The sequence below is a fragment of the Physcomitrium patens genome, chromosome 2 (assembly GCF_059467195.1).
Source record: "Physcomitrium patens ecotype Gransden chromosome 2, ASM5946719v1, whole genome shotgun sequence".
NCBI lineage: Eukaryota > Viridiplantae > Streptophyta > Bryopsida > Funariales > Funariaceae > Physcomitrium > Physcomitrium patens.
Window position 1 is genome coordinate 7,852,246 of NC_143411.1, and position 18,197 is coordinate 7,870,442.

General features: G+C 32.1%; 2 protein-coding genes across 2 annotated transcripts; one reads left to right on the forward strand and one right to left on the reverse strand.

Moving 5' to 3' along the window:
* Positions 1-9,160: 9,160 nt before the first annotated feature.
* LOC112278749 (uncharacterized) lies at positions 9,161-12,071 on the forward strand. The gene is made up of 5 exons (XM_024512463.3): positions 9,161-9,812; positions 10,163-10,204; positions 10,489-10,659; positions 10,774-11,471; positions 11,696-12,071. The coding sequence occupies exons 1-4, from the start codon at positions 9,546-9,548 to the stop codon at positions 11,008-11,010; spliced, it is 717 nt and encodes a 238-aa protein (XP_024368231.1). The 5' UTR covers positions 9,161-9,545; the 3' UTR covers positions 11,011-11,471; positions 11,696-12,071.
* Positions 12,072-12,531: 460 nt separating this feature from the next.
* LOC112278748 (protein XAP5 CIRCADIAN TIMEKEEPER) lies at positions 12,532-16,977 on the reverse strand. Its single transcript, XM_024512462.3, has 12 exons — positions 16,705-16,977; positions 15,831-15,896; positions 15,570-15,634; positions 15,317-15,429; positions 14,868-14,955; positions 14,422-14,498; positions 14,207-14,268; positions 13,901-14,032; positions 13,600-13,653; positions 13,230-13,295; positions 12,973-13,047; positions 12,532-12,784 (listed from the first exon to the last, which is right to left on the reverse strand). Exons 1-12 carry the CDS (start codon positions 16,867-16,869, stop codon positions 12,734-12,736), a joined length of 1,014 nt encoding a protein of 337 aa, XP_024368230.1. The 5' UTR covers positions 16,870-16,977; the 3' UTR covers positions 12,532-12,733.
* Positions 16,978-18,197: the final 1,220 nt, after the last annotated feature.

The following is an 18,197-nucleotide window of genomic DNA, read 5'->3' on the forward strand; positions in this document are numbered from 1 at the left end:
ATGCATCCAATTTTTTTTTGTAATAGATTATAGATTGGTCCAAATGGTAGTTGAGCTCTTTCTTGAAGATCAATAGAAGAATTATAAGAACAATACTCTAAAAAAATATTTGTATTTTTTTTCAAAAATATCTTAATAATCTTGATATTGGCTTAGAATGCCACTTGAAATCTTTTCTCCATCAACAATGAGTGTGACATATATAGCAAAAGTTGATCTTTCTTTTGCAGCATGCATAAAAGTTCTTACACCTATCAATAATTATTAGAATGTAATGATCTCATAGATTTTTATTTACCTAACACAATCTTAGATTAAACTATAGAAAAAATAAAGGTTATAAAAAATCTAATCTATTTGAAGATTATACTTTTCTAACCATGGTAATCATAAAATAATTGGATTAAAAGGAGATTTAATCACATTAAATATTACTAAACTATTATAATCACTAGTTGCTACATCTAAAGGAACAATTTCATATGTAATATGTTCTAAAAAATAAAAAAATAACCATCTATTACTTCTACATATACAAGATTGATTTTCTTAATTAAAAATATATCCAATTTTTTGATGAAGTCTTCATCTATAAAATAGGCTGAGGCTCTTAAATCTAACAAGGCTAAGACTTAGTGATTTTATGGTTCTAAATAAATTTCTATTTTGAAATAAGATGAGAGATCTAATAATAGAATATGATCCTTATTAGATATTATATAAGATTTTAGTTGTACAATTCCTATTGTAGTTCAAAAAACTTATTTTTTGACACATTGTTCTCTTTGGCAACCATCTTCTTTATTTTATGATTGCATTACTTCTTTGGACGATATTGAGTAATGTGCTTGGATTCTCTACTATATAGGTATAAATCTTGACAACAATGAGTCTTTTTTTTCTCAGTAAGATGTTTAAAACATACTGTGTTAATTTACATAGGCTTTGGTTTGAATAAGTAAGCTTCTAAAAACTTAAAAGATGTTGCCATAGCTTGACTTGTATCTTTCTAAGTAAATCTTTGTTCTAGGTGTCTTTCAAAGAATCAATTGTTACATGCAATGGCTTAAGCAATAAAATGCTCCAATGAATCTACTCTCAGCATTGCCAATAATAAATATTTAATATTATCTTTTAATATATATCAAAATTGATTGATAAGGGCTTTGTCATTCTAATCTATATTGCAAGTAAGGTTTTAGAATTCAGCAATACATGTGGTAGTTGAATGTGATCTTTGTCATAGAATTACAAGCTTAGTATGTGTTATCCCTTCTTGATTACTTTTTCTAAATGTAGCCATAAACATTTTCAAGAATGAATTCAAATCATAGAGTAGACATGAAACTTTTTCTATTAAAGATACAAATCAAAAAAGAGTATTTTCAAATAGAAATGTACCTATGAATCCAACTTGAATAAATCCATCAAGATATTAGAAAAGTTACAACTTTAAATAGAGCTTAATTTATTGTAAAAATCCTCAAAATTTTGATCTTCTTCCATTAAACTTCTCAAGTATATTAATTCTTATTTCTTTCTTATTTATAGAAATAAGACTTCTTAAATTTGATTGTGAGGTTGCTCTATTTGCTTCTATGAACTACATAACTTTTTGGCATAGACTCTGAACTTCTTCTACAGGTGTAGGGATAGTGCATCCATAATTGATGTTGGTGATATGTGAAATTTCTACTTTAAGAATGTTGAAAAATTCATGAAAATTAAAGATAGTTGCAAATCTATTCTCACTTGTATCAAGTATAGCATCTATAATTTTTTCTTCTATTTCAAACAACTTAACAAATTTACAAGTCAAATTAAAAGAAGGTAATCCACAACCTTTAATATCAAATTAAAATTTCAACAAAGAAGGATAATCCACTCTCTTTAAGAAAAAAATAGGTGTTAAAAAACTAAAATATTTATTTAAAGGTAGGTATCATGCAACTTTCAAAATACAACAATAAAAGTGGGATAATCTACTCACTTCTAAAATAAGATAAGAACAATGAATTAGCTCTCTTGTCAAACTGCCAAGGATATGAATCTTAAAGAACTAAAATATTAATATACTCTTGTGTCGCTTAAAAAGATTAAAAAATCATTCAAAGATTGTACTATATTAAATTAGAATTGCTATTGTCAAAGACGAGAAGACTTAAAAGTCTTAAAATAAAATTAAAGACTAAAAAGGCTTTGAGAAGAGTGAAAAAAAATTCACTCTTGTTTCCATATATACTATCTACCTAAGAATTATGTAGAAATATTCTGTAAGACCTCTAACACATATTAACTTTATAAGTCACATATGTTAATTTACAAGAAAAGTCTTCTAAATGTGCACTACATAGTTAGCTTATTTTATAAGCTATCAACTATCAAGGACTAAAATTCAATGAAAATAAATAAATAATTGAAATTTTTTCAAAAAAATATATAAACTAAAAAATTGAAATGGCTATTACTAAAAAATAAGAAAACTTAGAGACTTCTTGAAACTAAATTAGAAGTAAGAAAAGAATTGATAAGAGTGAAGAAGGCTTCATTCTTATCTCTATATATACTATCTACCTAAGAACTACAAGGCGATGTTCTATAGAATCTCCAAAATGTGTTAACTTTGTACAATATATAACTTAATTTGTAAGGCAAGTTTTTTACATAGGTTCCATGTAGTTAGCTTGTTTTACAAGCTTCTAACATATGTAGTACATGATTAATTTTTTGACTAAGTTTTTAATCTATCAATCAATTACAAACACATATAAAGTTAAAGCAACTTCTATAATGCTTCTTTAGAAGATATTATAAATTTAATTTATGTTTATTTATTTCTATTTATTTATATTATCTATATTATAATTATAATAAATATATCCATGATATTATTCTTCCTTCTAGGGACAAGTTCTACAAAGAACGATGATTATATGTAGAAGAAGTCTAAGATGGAACAAATTGTATTTGCAATGTATTCTAATCTTTGATCCCTTTGAAAATAGTTAATAGGTCCTCTCAACTATTAATAATATTCTATTTCAGGGAAGAAAGACCACTCTATTATTTGATCATTGTTGAGACCTTCATAACTTCTTTCAAGGAAAATATTTATATTACTATCATAAATTGTTCGTACTTCTAATAAAATCATCAAACATCAAGACTCTCTTCTTAGGTTATAATACCAAATGCATTGTATCTTGCCATGTATTCAAAGAAGAATATGTTGCTCTTGAAGGTCTTTATTCTTATAACATCATCTTGAAGGCTATGATAATCTTAAGGTCTCCTTCAATAAGTCAGCAAATGATTACTCTTGAGTTAAATATTTTGGTTGTTGATTCTTCATTTTTTTAATGCCACAATTATATAAAAACTACAAATAAGAATAGAAATTAGAATTCAATCTTTTTTAAAATGAATTTTTTTTATAGAAAAAATTTACTATTCATCATTTTAATTTAGATGGATCTTATGGACGAAAAGCTTTAATCTTCTCTATTGCATTTATAAGTTTTTTTTATAGGCTCTTATCTACATTCATTAATATTATATCTGTGCCAATGAATAAGATATTTCAACCTAAGTTGATATTGTCTAAAGTCCAAGACTTCTTCTACCTTGAATTTTTTTATTATTATCCACTTCTATAAGAAGCAAAGATATTTATTTTCTTTTTAGGATATTCACTATCTTATATGGCTCCAAAAAAGACACATTGTTGTATTATATGTATTCTTGATTGAAAATGCATTGAACACCTAGTTGTGAAAGGTGAATAGAAATGCAAGAATAATACTATTAAGTCTAATAGAATCTTAAATAACCTTAAATAGATCTTATAATCCTAATTAAACTTTGATTAATCCAAAAGAAATTTAAAAGAAGTTATAAAAGAAACACAAAAGAGTTCCAAATAAATTCCAAAGAAAAACCAGAAGAAATTTTAAAGAAATATAAAAATAAATATTTAAAGAAATAACAATAATTTAAAAAAAATACTAGGAATAAAAACCTTTAAAGAAAAAATAAAGAATCTTAAAGAAATATTAAAAATAAAAAATTTAATGCAATGCTAATTAAATTCCTAATTGATCTTTAAAAAAATCTTAAATAATTTTTTTATTAAAATCCTAATTGAACCTTAATTAAATCTTATGTCAAATCCTAATAAAATCCTAATAAAATCTTAAATCCTAGATAAATCTTAATCAATTTCTAATCAAGTTTTAAACCAAATTCCAAGAAAATCCTAATCCTAATCAAATCCTAGACCAAATCCCAATCAAACTCTAGATCTTAAACAAACTCTTAACAAATCCTATAGCAAAATTAGAACCTTACCAACTAATAATCAAACCATTGATATCAACTCAAAATTTGCACATTTTTTAATATCTTAGTTAGAAACAAGCATAAGAAAGATAAAATCAATCGTACTTACCAACTAAGAGAAATAGAAGATAATCCAATTGGGTATTAAGTGGCCTCTTATTCCAATCTGAATGCTAAACTTTCAATGCTAATTTTTCCTTCTTGAATCATTGAATTGCTTCTAAATTTTTCTTAAAATATTGAAAATTTAGTCTAATATTTATAAAAAAAAAAGTTTCACTTCAATCTATTTAATAGATTGCTAAAGATTTTAGAAATACTCACTAACACTCAAATTCCAATTTTTGAGACCTCAATCCACAAAAACCTTCACACACTTTGATCTAAAAGTTTGATTGACCTCAACATTTGTAAACACATTTATAACTAGAACACAAATACAATATTTAAAACTTGCCTATATATACACCACAAAACTTAAGAAATCCTTAATTTTGTAAACATATTTTTATTTCTAAAAATCTAAATTACCAGAGAATACTCCTAATTTTGAAAATCCTTCAAAACTTAATATAAATTCAATTAACATAAAATCAAAGCCCAAAAATCTTTCTTCAAGTTTGTTCTCAAATCCCACTTATTAATCTACCAAAAAACCTTGGAGTCACTATAGGTGTATAGTTTTGTACCTTGAGATCTGATTTGGATCCAAGTTGACAACAATTCCTTGCTGGATATCAATTTTTGGCTTCTTAAAGAAAATTTTGCTACAATCTACTTTTAACTCCCTCCTAGACATGTCTATATTATTTTTTATCTCGTTTACTTTGATTTGGCTCATTTATGCATCTGCAAAATAAATAGAAGTTCCTTCTATAAAAAGATAGCATTAAGACTAAATCTTTTATTATCTTTCTATCATTTATCCTTATTTTTCTACCATATTTTTTTGCTAGGATCTTCTATTATGACATCCATATTTTTATTTTTTACTATATAATCGTATTATCATATTAAAATATAAAATATGATATGGATTTTCATAGACTTTGATAGATATAATTGATAAGCAACTAGATTGACTTGTTAACAAATAAGAAATGGTTCAAATCTATGGTAATCCAACTTGTCATAAGGGCAAATAGTTTTAATATTTTGACAAAATAACTATATCTTATCACTAACATGGAAATAAAGTTATTGCTTGTGATAGGCATCCGTGTTATTTTTTTGTTATTCTTGAGCTTCTTTTAGTCATGCCTTCATTTTTATATGTAGCTTAGATAAATATTTTTTTAAATCTTCTACCTTAAGATTATCAACTTTTAAAAAGTAAAAAATATCAAGTCATAGATAATAACCATAATTAAAAAAATAATATATTTGTTGCAAAGAAGAATGTATTGTATTATTATAAGCAAACTTTGTCAATGATAAAAGGATTATTCAATCATTTATTTGATAGTTGATGGTACACTTCAAATATTATTCTAAAACTTGATTTATATGCTTTATTTGTCTATCAATTTGGAGATGAAAAGCTAAAGATAGTTTTACGTCTACTTTTAGAATAATAAAAAATATTCTTCAAAATCTTGATATAAACTAAGTTATCTTCTTTAATATAATATCTTTAGGTAATCGATGATAGCAATAGATGTTGTTAAGAAAAAGCTTAATTTTTTTGTCACTTTTGATAGATTTTATGCATGGTACAAAATGTGCCATCTTAATAAAAATATAGATCAAAACTCCACCAAAAAAGCTTCTATATTGCCAAATATTGGATTATGTTGTTCAAAAAAAGATAAAAATCATGATAATACAGAATTAAAAAGTAATATTTCAATAAACCTAACTTGTGATCTTAGAATTAAATAGCTTTAGAATTGAAGTTCAATTGCTAATTGTACTTGATTGATGAATCCTTGAAAATTTAATCTTGTACCATCAAACTTCTCAAGTAACGCAATTTTTAGTTTTTTAATTTTTAAATGGTATTCTACCATAAGAAAAGAGATGATTTAGTGCAAATATTGAAAGAGCTCCAATTATCTCTATATTTCTACTTTTTGTCATTTCAATTCTTCTTTGTGGTGGTAAAATTGAATTGATCCATTGGAAGCATTAATTTCATCAATTTTTCTTATTTTTGTGCCATTATATTCTTCATATGGATAAGCTATATTATAATAATACTTTTAAAAAATAATAATATCTAATATTGCTTAAGACAAGTAAAAAAAAGAACTTGAGATCAAAATAAATAATATTAGTTTAGAAGAGAGTAATGTGCAACTTCTAATATGCTTATGTCTTATTAAAAAAAAAAAAAAAAAATAATCTACTCTTAATCAAGTAAAGATGAAGCTCTTACATTGTAAGTCTATTCTTGTTTAGCTGCCAAGGACAAAAACTCAATGAAAAAAAATAAAAAAGTATTTTTTTTTAAAGAAGTATAACAAAATAGAAATAAAAAAGTATATATATTAAAAAAAAAAAAAAAAAAACTAGAATAGTTATTGCCAAAAAACAAGAAAACTTAGAAACTTCTTCAAACTATAGTAGAAATAAGAAAAGAATTGATAAGCGTGAAGAAGGCTTTACTCTTACCTCTATATATACTATCTACATAGGAGCTATGTAGCGACATTCTATAGGACCTCAAAAATGTGTTGACTTTGCACAACACCTATCTTAACTTGCAAGGCAAGTTTTTTATATGAGTGCCACATAATTAACTTATTTTGCAAGCTACCAACATGTATGGCATGTGGTTAACTTGTTGACCCAGTTTTCAACTTATTAATCAACTACAAACATATATAAAGTCAAAGTAGTATCTATGAGCTTCTAAAAAGATATCTTAGAAGATATTATGAAATTAATCTATCTTTACATACTTCTACCTATTTATATTACTAAGATAACAATTACAATAAATATATGTTTATGACACCAATACATGTGCCATGTCATTAACTTGTTGATCAAGTTTGTAATCTAATAATAAACTATAAACACATATAAAGTCAAAATTACATCTATGAAGCTTTTAGGAAGCTTCTCTAGAATATATTTTGAAATTAATCCATTTTTATCTATTTCTACCTAATCATATAGGTAATTATTGAATTAAGTACATATGTCCATGACAATTTGTCTTTCTTATTAAGTGTTGCATTATTTTATGGTAAAATACTTTTTTTCCTAATGGCATGGATTTTTGGTAGTACATGTATATGTATGTATATATTTATATAATTTCTTTACCATAGATTTTCAAATCACCATAAATATTCATATATTTTTTTTAAACTTAGATTAAAACTTGTAGGTTTTGATTATGGTTGTAATAAATAAATCCAATTGACATTGTTGTATAAAGAAATGGCAATATATAATATAGATTGCTTAGAATGAAATAAAATTTTGTAGTTAATACTATCAAAAGAAGATTAAATGTAAGCTATGTGTGGGATGAATATTTGAATTATAAATAATTATGTAATATGAAAAAGTGAATGTTGTCTAATAATATATCATGTCATTATTAAGATAAGTCAATGTGCAATTAAAGGTTATAACCATTTTTAGCAAGAACTTAGAATTAATATGAAACTTACAAAAGTATATATATAGCTAAGATTTTGTATTGATGTTTAAGCAAACTTTGGTTTTATTAATATTCTAGAAGTTTATTATTAAAAATAGAAAATAAAATTATTAATGTATATGTATATATATATATATATATATATATGAAAAACTAAACATACACCAAAAAGAAATACGGATTAATTTTTATAAAAAATACATAAAATTATTTTTTTTAATTTTTTTTATAAATGAATTTAAATGCCTATTTTTCAATTTCTATTCAAGTCTAAGCAAGTAGGACCCAACTTTTGTGTTATGTTTATTGTCTTGCATCATATATATATAAATATATATATTTATATTGGTTATGTAAAAAAGTAAAAAATAGTAATTTACAATATGAGAGACAAAAAAATAAAAAATAAAAAGTGTAAAAGTTAAAAATAACTACATGAAAATACAAGAAGATTTAAATGTCACACGTTTTATTTTTTTCATCAAAAGTGTTTCACAAATTTACTGTTTGACTTCCACATATAATATGTTTCTACTACTGTCTTATAAACAAGGTGTGATGTGGGATGTAATTCTATTCCTTTCTAAAGAGAGAAGTGGAGTGTTTTTTGCAAGATCATCACAAGTATGTTTCAGCATGCAATGATGTGGGATGAAAGTCGGTTCCTTTTTAAAAGCCAAGGAGCAAGGAGAAGAGGAGTGGGAGCAGGAAGACAAACGGGATTTTTGAGAGTATGATGCATGGAAATTGGATAAGTAGAGAAATTCCATGACATAAGCCCTAAATTTAGGGTTTAGGGTATTGAAGAGTCATTAGGAATGTCAATTTTATCACCTTCAGAATGTTGTGTTAACAACACCCTTCTGCTAATATCACTTCACCACCTCCACCATCAACACGATATAAATTATTCAAGTCATTGTTTTTGGCTCGATTCATACAATTACACTAAACTCAAATTCCACACCATTCAAGCAGTATGAACCAGTTGCTAAACCGCACCAACATCGGCCCCATCTCAAAAACAATAAAAATCCTCACACTAATTAAAAGCCATACAAAAATTACGCTCAAATTTATTCCAGAAATGAAATCAAGACCAGAGGTTTCAGTGCGATGATTTTGAGGAGGTAGAATTCGAAACAATGAAGAAGAGGAGGAGGAGGAATGCAGAAACATCGTGATCCGACGCGACGTTGGGAACAATCTCAGTGACCCAGATGCAGATCGGATGAGTTCCAGTCAAAGTCCCCGTAGTCTCTCTCCGATGCTACAGGATAGATAGCGTTTGCAGTAAATGGCACTCTTGCTTATGGCACCAGTCAAACCCGGTTGAGTGTCGCCATGAAACGCACAGCAAATCCAAGCCGCAATCGATTCTCCCACGCTACCATTACTCAAATTAGGCCGTGCCATCCGGCGCTGTAGTCTTGCGTGTCCATCAAGGCACGCTTCGTGACGATTTCGAGGGTACAGAACACTTGTACGACGAGTTTCGAATCTGTTGTTGTTGTTGGTGTTGTTGTTGTGTGACGTCTGTTTCCGTTGGAGATTCCTCCGGTTGTCGTCGTCGTGTGCAACTGTGGCCAACATGCTTGCGTCCGTGTTCTCGCCTCGTGTGGTTGTGGCCAGAGACGGTGCCTTGCGTTGCGATAGCTTGTCGGTAGGGAGAGTTACTGGGCTGGGATTGGTTTGGAAGGATAGGGGGAGGTTTTCGGAAGGGAATGTGGGTTGGTGTGGGCGCGTGGAGAGAATTGACCGTGATGGTGAACTGGGAACGAGGAGGAGACGAGGCTGGGCTGTTGCCGCGGAGGGAGATGAGTCTAGGGAGGTCTTGGATGTTGGGCGCGACCAGGAGGTGAGTGGGGAAGCACTTGACCAAGGCTTCGCATTGTAGAGTGTTTGGATGCGAAGGTGGAAGATTGAGTTGCCAAAATCATTCATGTTGGCTATGTACAGTTCTTGTGGGATTAGAAGCTAACTATTGTCGATGAATTGTGTGCAAATATATATATATATATGTAACTTTGAAAGTAGTGGGATCGTCGGCAAATTGTGATGTGAATATCTTTAGGGTTAAGAAAAGTGTATTTGGAATAGCGTAGCTGAGGAGGTTGTGTTATTGAGAAATGCGGATGTGTTTGATTTCTATTTATTTCGTCTATCTGGGGTAATTCTTGCTAAATTGAGATCGACATGCATGACCAGGCTTCGACCAAGAGCTTAACATCATTTTGGAAAGATTGGCAGGTTCGTTTTTATTTGAACACCAGAAGCGCCCCATTTAGAGCTCTAGCTTCATCAAGTTCAGCTGCCTTTGAATCTTGTACCTCAATGTACTGGAGATTTGATTGATGGGAAAAGTTTTACTTGCTGTGGCTTTTTTGTGGTTCCACTTTTCAGGCTTATAAACTTGTTTTGTAGAATCTAGGGGGGAAAGAAGGATCTCAATTTGGAGGCTCTGGAGGTTCATTGTCACAGTACTCTCCGATGTTCACATGCCTACGAGATTAAGTGTACAAATTGTTGCGTAGATGAGTTCAGGAAAATTGCGGGAGAAAATCACGAAGTTGGGCCGGGCTGGTTTGCTTGCTTATGGTCTATTCAATGGCATCACATACACCACGTTCTTTTTCATTGCATTCCTGGCCTTTGAGAAGAGCACGGGACAAAATCCTGCGAACAACCTAAAAGCATGTCTTGGCGTAAGTATACTGTGATGTTAGATCTTGTTGAGTTTTTGTGACTGGTAGATTGTTCTTGTCGCGCCCTTCAAACGGAGAAAGTAATTTCGACTTAATATTCTTTTATGATGGCAGGGAATGATATCGATGTGGACGGGGAACAATTTCACGAGGCCTTTGCGGGTTGCTGGTGCTGCTGCTCTCGCCCCGTTCATGGACAAAGTATTGAAGAAGACGCAGAAGACCTTGAAGTTGCAAGATGAAGCATCTGCGTTTCTTTTCCTGGTCATCTTGTTGATTGTGCTCTGCGGCTCAGCAGTAGGCCTCTTGATTCTATCTCGGATGGGCACTGGGCAGATGAAATTCAACTGACGAACTGGCCTTTCTATGAAGATATTCAATCCCTCACATTCATCGCCACAGTATGTGGCTAGTCTCAACGCCCTGTCACTAAAGCACTGAAACACTATTCATACACATCTCTCCTCTGAATCAGTATGGTTTGTTAGTTCTTTTACATTCATCATGAGCCGCACATTTGCAGCGTCTTATCGCTGATTCGCTGAACTACACACGGCGTCTGCAGTTGCAAGGGACACTGTTATTATTGTAGAATAGGCTCTGGTTTTGGGCATTGAGAGCCTACCAAGCTGTGTTGAAGATTATTCACGATGACACGCAGCTGCAGAGGTCGAGTTCCGTTTCAGAATAAGCAACATCATGAAATTATAAACCTTCGTCGTGTTTTTAACCTATATCGCGACTTCTTCCTCTAGTTGAAATCTTACCCTGTTGCTTGTTCTGAAATGGACCTGAGAGTGGAACTACATGAGGTTAGACTCAAACCACATTACTTTCTGCCTTTACTTCTTTTAGTTGATTCCGCGTTATACAACTGACGATATGAATTGAACTATTTAATCTTATGAGATGGTAGAGATCATTTGAGCTTCGTAGCTTGGATTTAGGGTGCATTTGTAGCGGAAAGATAACTTGCTGTTACTGTGCGAATTGAGCAGATGTTCAGACGCTCATTTGTTGTTGTTGTTGGTTGCAGGCAACGCTGGTGGGCACTGTAGGGGCATATAAATTGAGAGTCAACACTCTTGTGAAGGGTGGATGGTTCTGTTTTGTAGCATATGAAGCACAAGTGACCGATTCCAGCCTTTGAGGTACATTTTTAGGTTAGATACTTGCTCACACGTCCTGTTTAATCGTTTCTTTTGCAGCAAATACCATCAGAATAAAACACGAAATGACTCGCTATTTCAAAACATAAATGCCGTTCAGTTTAATTGAAGACGTCAGCTTATCCCCTATCGAGTCTGTACAAAAGGAGATACACTTGTGGTGAATGGAATGAGGTTGCCGACTGCTGAAGAATAAACGAAGACTTTTACTCTTCCAGAAAGTGGAGTAACCTTTCTGGTCCAGACATTGCTTCTGCTCATCAGACTGAATTTTCACTATTTGCAATATTTTTCATGGGAAGCCCTTCACAATGAATCTTTTTATTTATAAGATTAAAAATTAAATACATGATTCTAAATTCGCTTATTGGAAGGAAAATACCCAATATCAACAACCTTGTGAGAAGTCGGAACACAAAATGTTCATATGGTTTCAATTTGTCACAAATCTTGAATATATAATTACCAAATACTTAGATATGAATTTTAAGCGATTATTTTGGGAAAAAGTTTCTCCTTTAGATAAGTACGCTCAAGTTAAGAAGGTGTATGTGGTTCATCAAGAAATGGCTGTTTCAGTGCTTTTGCTTTGCTTTTCAAAATAATTAGTTTTAATAAGTTTGGTTCTACGACTCACGTTAAAACATGTTATGGAAAACCATCAACCCAAGGAGTTCGTGACCAACACTGGGCTATTCGGAACTTTCAGAACTAATATTTTTCCCTGTTGCATTCCGAAAGGAAAACCAAAATTTAGCTTCTCATACTTCTAAGTTCAGAATATTCAGTGGAGCTACAGAATCTACTACTAGGAGCAATGAAACTGAATCGATACTACACCGATCAATATCCTATCAAAATAGGTGATTACTCCACACCCACAAACTCATACAACTTATCTCCACTTAGTCACCGTGAATAGTATACCGCTCCCATCTTTTGGTGGGGTCATAAATCTGAAACAGAAACAGCAAAAAATTTAGCTCAATGCTCTTTGAAACCAACCGGCGTTGTTAGACAATCACAAACCTTGTTGAATTAGAGCCAACCCTTCGACCACTGATGGTATACGCTGGATAATAAGGTGACGGAATAAGCCTTCACAAATTTAACAGATTATTGCTAGTCAACTTCGCCGACTTACCTCCCATCTCGAAGCTGGAAAAATATGCTTATTTTTCTCATACCAGTGACGCTCAACAACTTTTCCAGCGTGCGACTGTCAAAAGATACAAACATTTACTACAATGCTTGTCTGCTTCACATAAGTTTTAATAACATCTGAAACATACTTTTCTGCAAAGTACAACCAAAAACGTACACGAAAAATAACAAATGCAGTCTCCATGATTTAGCTAACCAGCAGCAAAAGATGGTTTTCTACTAGATATCAATTCTCACCTCATCCTTTTCGATCGTAGCATCTGCTATTGTTCGAATATCCTCGTGCACATCAAAATGAAAAAGCTGAAAGCAAGAACATAATAATGAAACCCAAGTGAACAATACCCCCTTTCCACACACACACACACACACATATATATATATATATATAAACACTTCTTCAACTATGTTTCCTTAACTATGAGTTGCAAATATAGAAAATTATAAACGAAGGTGGATTGTGATCTAACCTCAAGCGTGCATATTGACCTAACCTTCAGATGGATATGATTCATTACGTTCCTTAACACTTGATCCAGGTCGGTAAACTACAACTCCTAAATAGTGATAGAAAAGATATAACAAAATAAATCGCACACCGACGTACCGGCCCACTCTTGCCCCTTGCCTTGTTGATGATGAGTTCATAAAAGCTATGCTGCTGCACGACCCAAACACCCACATGTACGAGCGCAGTCAATATTCGATCAAAGGTGTTATCCCAAATAAAAAAATCACCTCAAACCAGTGACTCTTAATCCGAAGTGTGTTATGAATCCATAATGTTTATGATCATCAGTAACGAATGATCAAAGAAACACCCGTATATACTGTACGCACCCAAGAAGCGGAACTGCTGAATGAAAATCATTTCCAGTAACACGGGATAAGAGAAAGTCAGTATTTACGTGAGGAATGATCAGATCTTCCTTCACATAGAGAAGATTCTCAACAGAAGCTGTGCGTATCTCTCGAAACTCTGAGGCCAGCTGCTGTTGAACTGCACGCAAAAACTCGGCTATAGAGTCACCTTTGCGAACCTGCAATTATTCTCAAACCAAAATCCATCATCGGCAATGAAAATAGAAAGTTGAAGTGGATCCACAACAGCAAGGGCAACTTTGCAGAGTGTACTCAATTTGGAGGAAAACAAAATATAAATAGTGGAAATGCAAAACCCATTGTAAATGAGGGAGTTGCGAGCGAGAGGTCACCTGTATGACTCGACGATGACCAGCTCCGTCCCAGTAACTGTACGTTATCTCCAAAGCTTCATCTGTAAGCAAAATTAAAAGAATCGTGTCAACCTAAAATACTTCAGATGGACCTGGGGCAAACAACTGATGTAATAGCATAGCACACAAGTTCATTCGCGGCTGTACATGCTCCCTCTTAAACTGGATAGGAACAAAAAAGCAGTTTGCAATACTTTTGACGCGAGATTGCTCTTGAAGCCACTGGGTTCGTAGACGCTCTCTCTCGGCTTGTTCCTCAGCCTCTCGCTCTCTGCAGTTCCACCCTCCACACTCTTCATAGAATAGTAAGGTATTATGGCAGGATAGCACACAGTAAACTATCGATTCCCAAAGAGTCCAATCATAAAAATGAGCAAACCAATTTAAAGACACTAATCTTCCGGTTAGAACAACAAGAACTTTGATCTACAAAGAGTTCATTTCAGAGCTACAAAGAGTCAAATAGCAAGGCATAAACTCTGGCTTCATAACTAAAATTCTGCAGAAACAACAGCTTCGACCGCCCATCACTGATAATTGGTAATGACGATGAACAACATCCGAGGTCGTAGGTTCCAAGTGTCGTCCACAAAGATCAGGTGATTAATTAAAGGTGGTGAGAGAAGTACAACAATCATACCTGTCAGGTAAGAAGCTTGTCTCAACGCCTGGATTTTTACCGAACTTTCCTAGCTTTTGTTGTTTGATAGGCTCTAACGTTTGTTTCCCTGAATGGTAGGGAGGATAGATCAACATTCCAGAGGGAAACGAGTGACTTAATACACTGACATTGTCATCCAACTACTTTTTCAACAGAAGATACTTTGTCACATTGCTTCAAGGAACAATACTATCCGAACGACTTCAGTGCCCCATTTACGGTGTCAAAATTGAAAAATACGATTTTGATGATAGCAGGTCGTATGAGAGTAACCAGAAGTCTCGACAAGATATTGAACGAAAAGGGAGTATTAAAGACTTTTGAACTTCTGATTTTAAAATAAAACCAAAAACAAAACACAAACTCACAAACACGTGTGTAGACAAGTCAATATGACAAACATAGAAAGCTTCTTTGATTTTACATACCAGCCGCTTCATTCTCTTCATCTGTATCTCCATCGATTTCATCAGCAAAAGAAAGACGAGAAGGACCTTTAACCCTTCGTTTCTTCCGTTTCTGAACATGTCGTTGCTCCTCCCTAAGGATTCGAATATAAGATGAGCTACTAGTGAAAGAGAACATAAGAAAATACCCTTATGAGTAATGACCAGAGTAGGGAAACTTTCGATGCAACCATTGCACATCCTAGTCAAAAAGCGACAAGGTTCAGCATATTACTCTAGAGCAAGCTTTTGCTGCTTTTCCTTCTCTTCCTCTTCAAGTTTTGATCGCAAATTGACTCGCTGAAACAAATACAAAAGAAATCAAATTACTGGGTCAGGCACAACAGCATAAGCTATCCAGCTGAGAACTCCAGTAAATCTAAACTAATGACATAGATGAATCAAGGAACGAGGCAGACATGAGAACACGAACTTTGATTGATAACGTGAAAAATTCAGACTTCATCAAAGATCAAAATATATATAACAGTTTTACCTTCTCCACAAACTGTTCACGAGTCACAAGTCCGACTGTTTCTTTCTTGAATGCACTCTCCAACAACTGTATCACAGCGAAGAAACCAAAGTGCGATCTAAGTAAAAATAAAACAGAAATAGGAATATCAATCATTACAGCAGGACAATGCATCAAGAAAATAAATGTAAAGATTTAAGTTCTCGTTCTGGAAGAGAGTCTTTTATGATAAAAAAAATTTCATGGATATTCTATCGTCATAATATTTGAGTGAAACAGGAGTCTTAAGCAACTAATGACGCATTACTCATCAGACGCATGACTCATAACTTGAACGACATCTAAACTACATATTATTGAAGACTCTGCACAGAACGGTAGGCATTAAGGATTTATAAAACCACCTCGACCTGCCGGCTAAAATAACATATTACAATGAACCTTGCAACCTAACATAAGACATGCCCTTGAAGTGGAACCATAGGGGAGACGACGATCCTAACTCACACACATCGTCAGCAAAACGATTCACACTTCTTCAGCTCATCGTGATTCTATCCTATTCACCATGCGGGCTTCACGCAACAATTATTTTACCATAAGATAGGAAAGCCTGAATAAGTAGAGACTACCGTTCAGAATAATCACAACACAGTGTCCTGCTGCAAGCTTCATAAAACACCATCACAATAAGCCAATACACCGAGCTAAACGAATTTCCTCAGAAATTTCAAATAAAATGAACTTAAGAGTTCGCACTCCGCGAAACACATCAAATTACACAGCCAATCCTCCGGAGGCAACGGTTCCAGCATCCAGATCCATCTTCATAACCCTAATTACACCAAAACAACAAAACTAGAAAAAAGACAGACCAATACTCACAGTGCCCTACCTCTGAGGTACCAGAACCAAACTGAAGAAGACCTCCCTGCCCTTCCGCGGACTTCTTCTTAAGGTCCTCAATACGCTTGCGCTCGGCTTCCCGCTGCTTCTCCAGCCGCCGAATTCTGGCTGCATCTTGCGCCGTGCCAACGTAACCATCTCCCATTCCAGACATAGCTAATCACTTGCAAAATCTCCAGCACCGCGACACAGACTCGTTTCAATCCTCAGAGTGTAAATATATCTTGCTATCATCGTCACACAATGGTGACAATCAAGCTAGAGAAAAGAGCCGACACAGGAACACGAAGCCAAGCCGAAGACGAAGACCTCGAGCTCCAGCCACCCTGTCCCTGAACAAAGCTGACGGGGCGTCGCATCATTGGTCCTGACCCCATACTATCCAGCTGGACAAGAACCAGCTATGTATTAGAACATACTAAATAAATAAACCAAAAGTAGAAGTTATGAGCCTTACTTTACGGCCCTAATTTTGGATATTTTTAATGTTTTTTTAGAATAGGTATTTAATTAAGATAAAACATATATTTTAAAGAATACTTTAAATGCTAAAGGGGTCACATTTAAGACAATCAATAAACCTTTGAAGTAAAATCTTAATTCAAATTTTTTCTTTATATATATATATTAATTAAAGTTTTTTTTTTCATATTAAATTTTTATTCTCTAAAATATATATATATATATGATAATTAAAGTTTTTTATTTGATTTTGATATTGAATTTTTATTCTCTAAATATCTATAGATTGTGTAAATTATCAAAGATTTAAAAAAGATTATAAACAAATCAACAAACAAACAAAGATTTTATCTATTATATTAAATCTCTCTCTCTCTCTCTCTCTCTCTTTTTCTCTCTCTCTTTTTATATATAGGGTGTTGCTAATGCCACCATAATTTTTATTACTCCTATCACAATTTATTTTTATAAAAAAATAAATTATTAAAATTAAATTCATATTATGTATAATTTTAAATATATAAATATAATAAATATTAACAAGATTTTTTTTAGAAGAAAAAAAAACTAAAAACTTATGTTAAATAGATTATGGTTTGTTGCATTATTAATATTCAATATGTATATATATTTAAAATATATATATATATATATATATATATATATATATATATATATATATATATTTTTTTAAAAAAATTAAAATTAAAAAATTTCACATGTGATATTATTTTTTAATTTCAATATTAGAATTAAAATGATTATATAATTTAAAGTAATAAAATAAAAAAATCAATAATATGTAGTTATGTGTAATAAGTTCTTATACCTCTTTTAATAGAATTTTTGTATTTGATTGTCTCTATATTGGAGCCTTCATGCAACTATAAAGAGACAAGGGAAGAGTTTAACAAGAGGATTTAAAACATCTACAATATAATAGACTATGATTATGGGAGGATTGCAAAGGCTTTAGAGATAGGAAAGTCAAGAGCTCAGGAGGTGGTGAAGAGAGAAGAT

Excerpts from the sequence above, each read along its gene's own strand:
- LOC112278749 (XM_024512463.3), top strand. The coding sequence starts at position 9,546 with ATGCTTGCGTCCGTGTTCTCGCCTCGTGTGGTTGTGGCCAGAGACGGT. Across the intron at positions 9,813-10,162 it reads ATGTTGGGCGCGACCAGGAG|GCTTCGACCAAGAGCTTAAC; the intron begins GTGAGTGGGGAA and ends ATGCATGACCAG. Across the intron at positions 10,205-10,488 it reads CATTTTGGAAAGATTGGCAG|ATGAGTTCAGGAAAATTGCG; the intron begins GTTCGTTTTTAT and ends ATTGTTGCGTAG.
- LOC112278748 (XM_024512462.3), bottom strand. The coding sequence starts at position 16,869 with ATGTCTGGAATGGGAGATGGTTACGTTGGCACGGCGCAAGATGCAGCC. Across the intron at positions 14,956-15,316 it reads TGAAGAGAATGAAGCGGCTG|GGAAACAAACGTTAGAGCCT; the intron begins GTATGTAAAATC and ends CCTACCATTCAG. Across the intron at positions 13,654-13,900 it reads AAGATCTGATCATTCCTCAC|CAGCATAGCTTTTATGAACT; the intron begins GTAAATACTGAC and ends TGGGTCGTGCAG.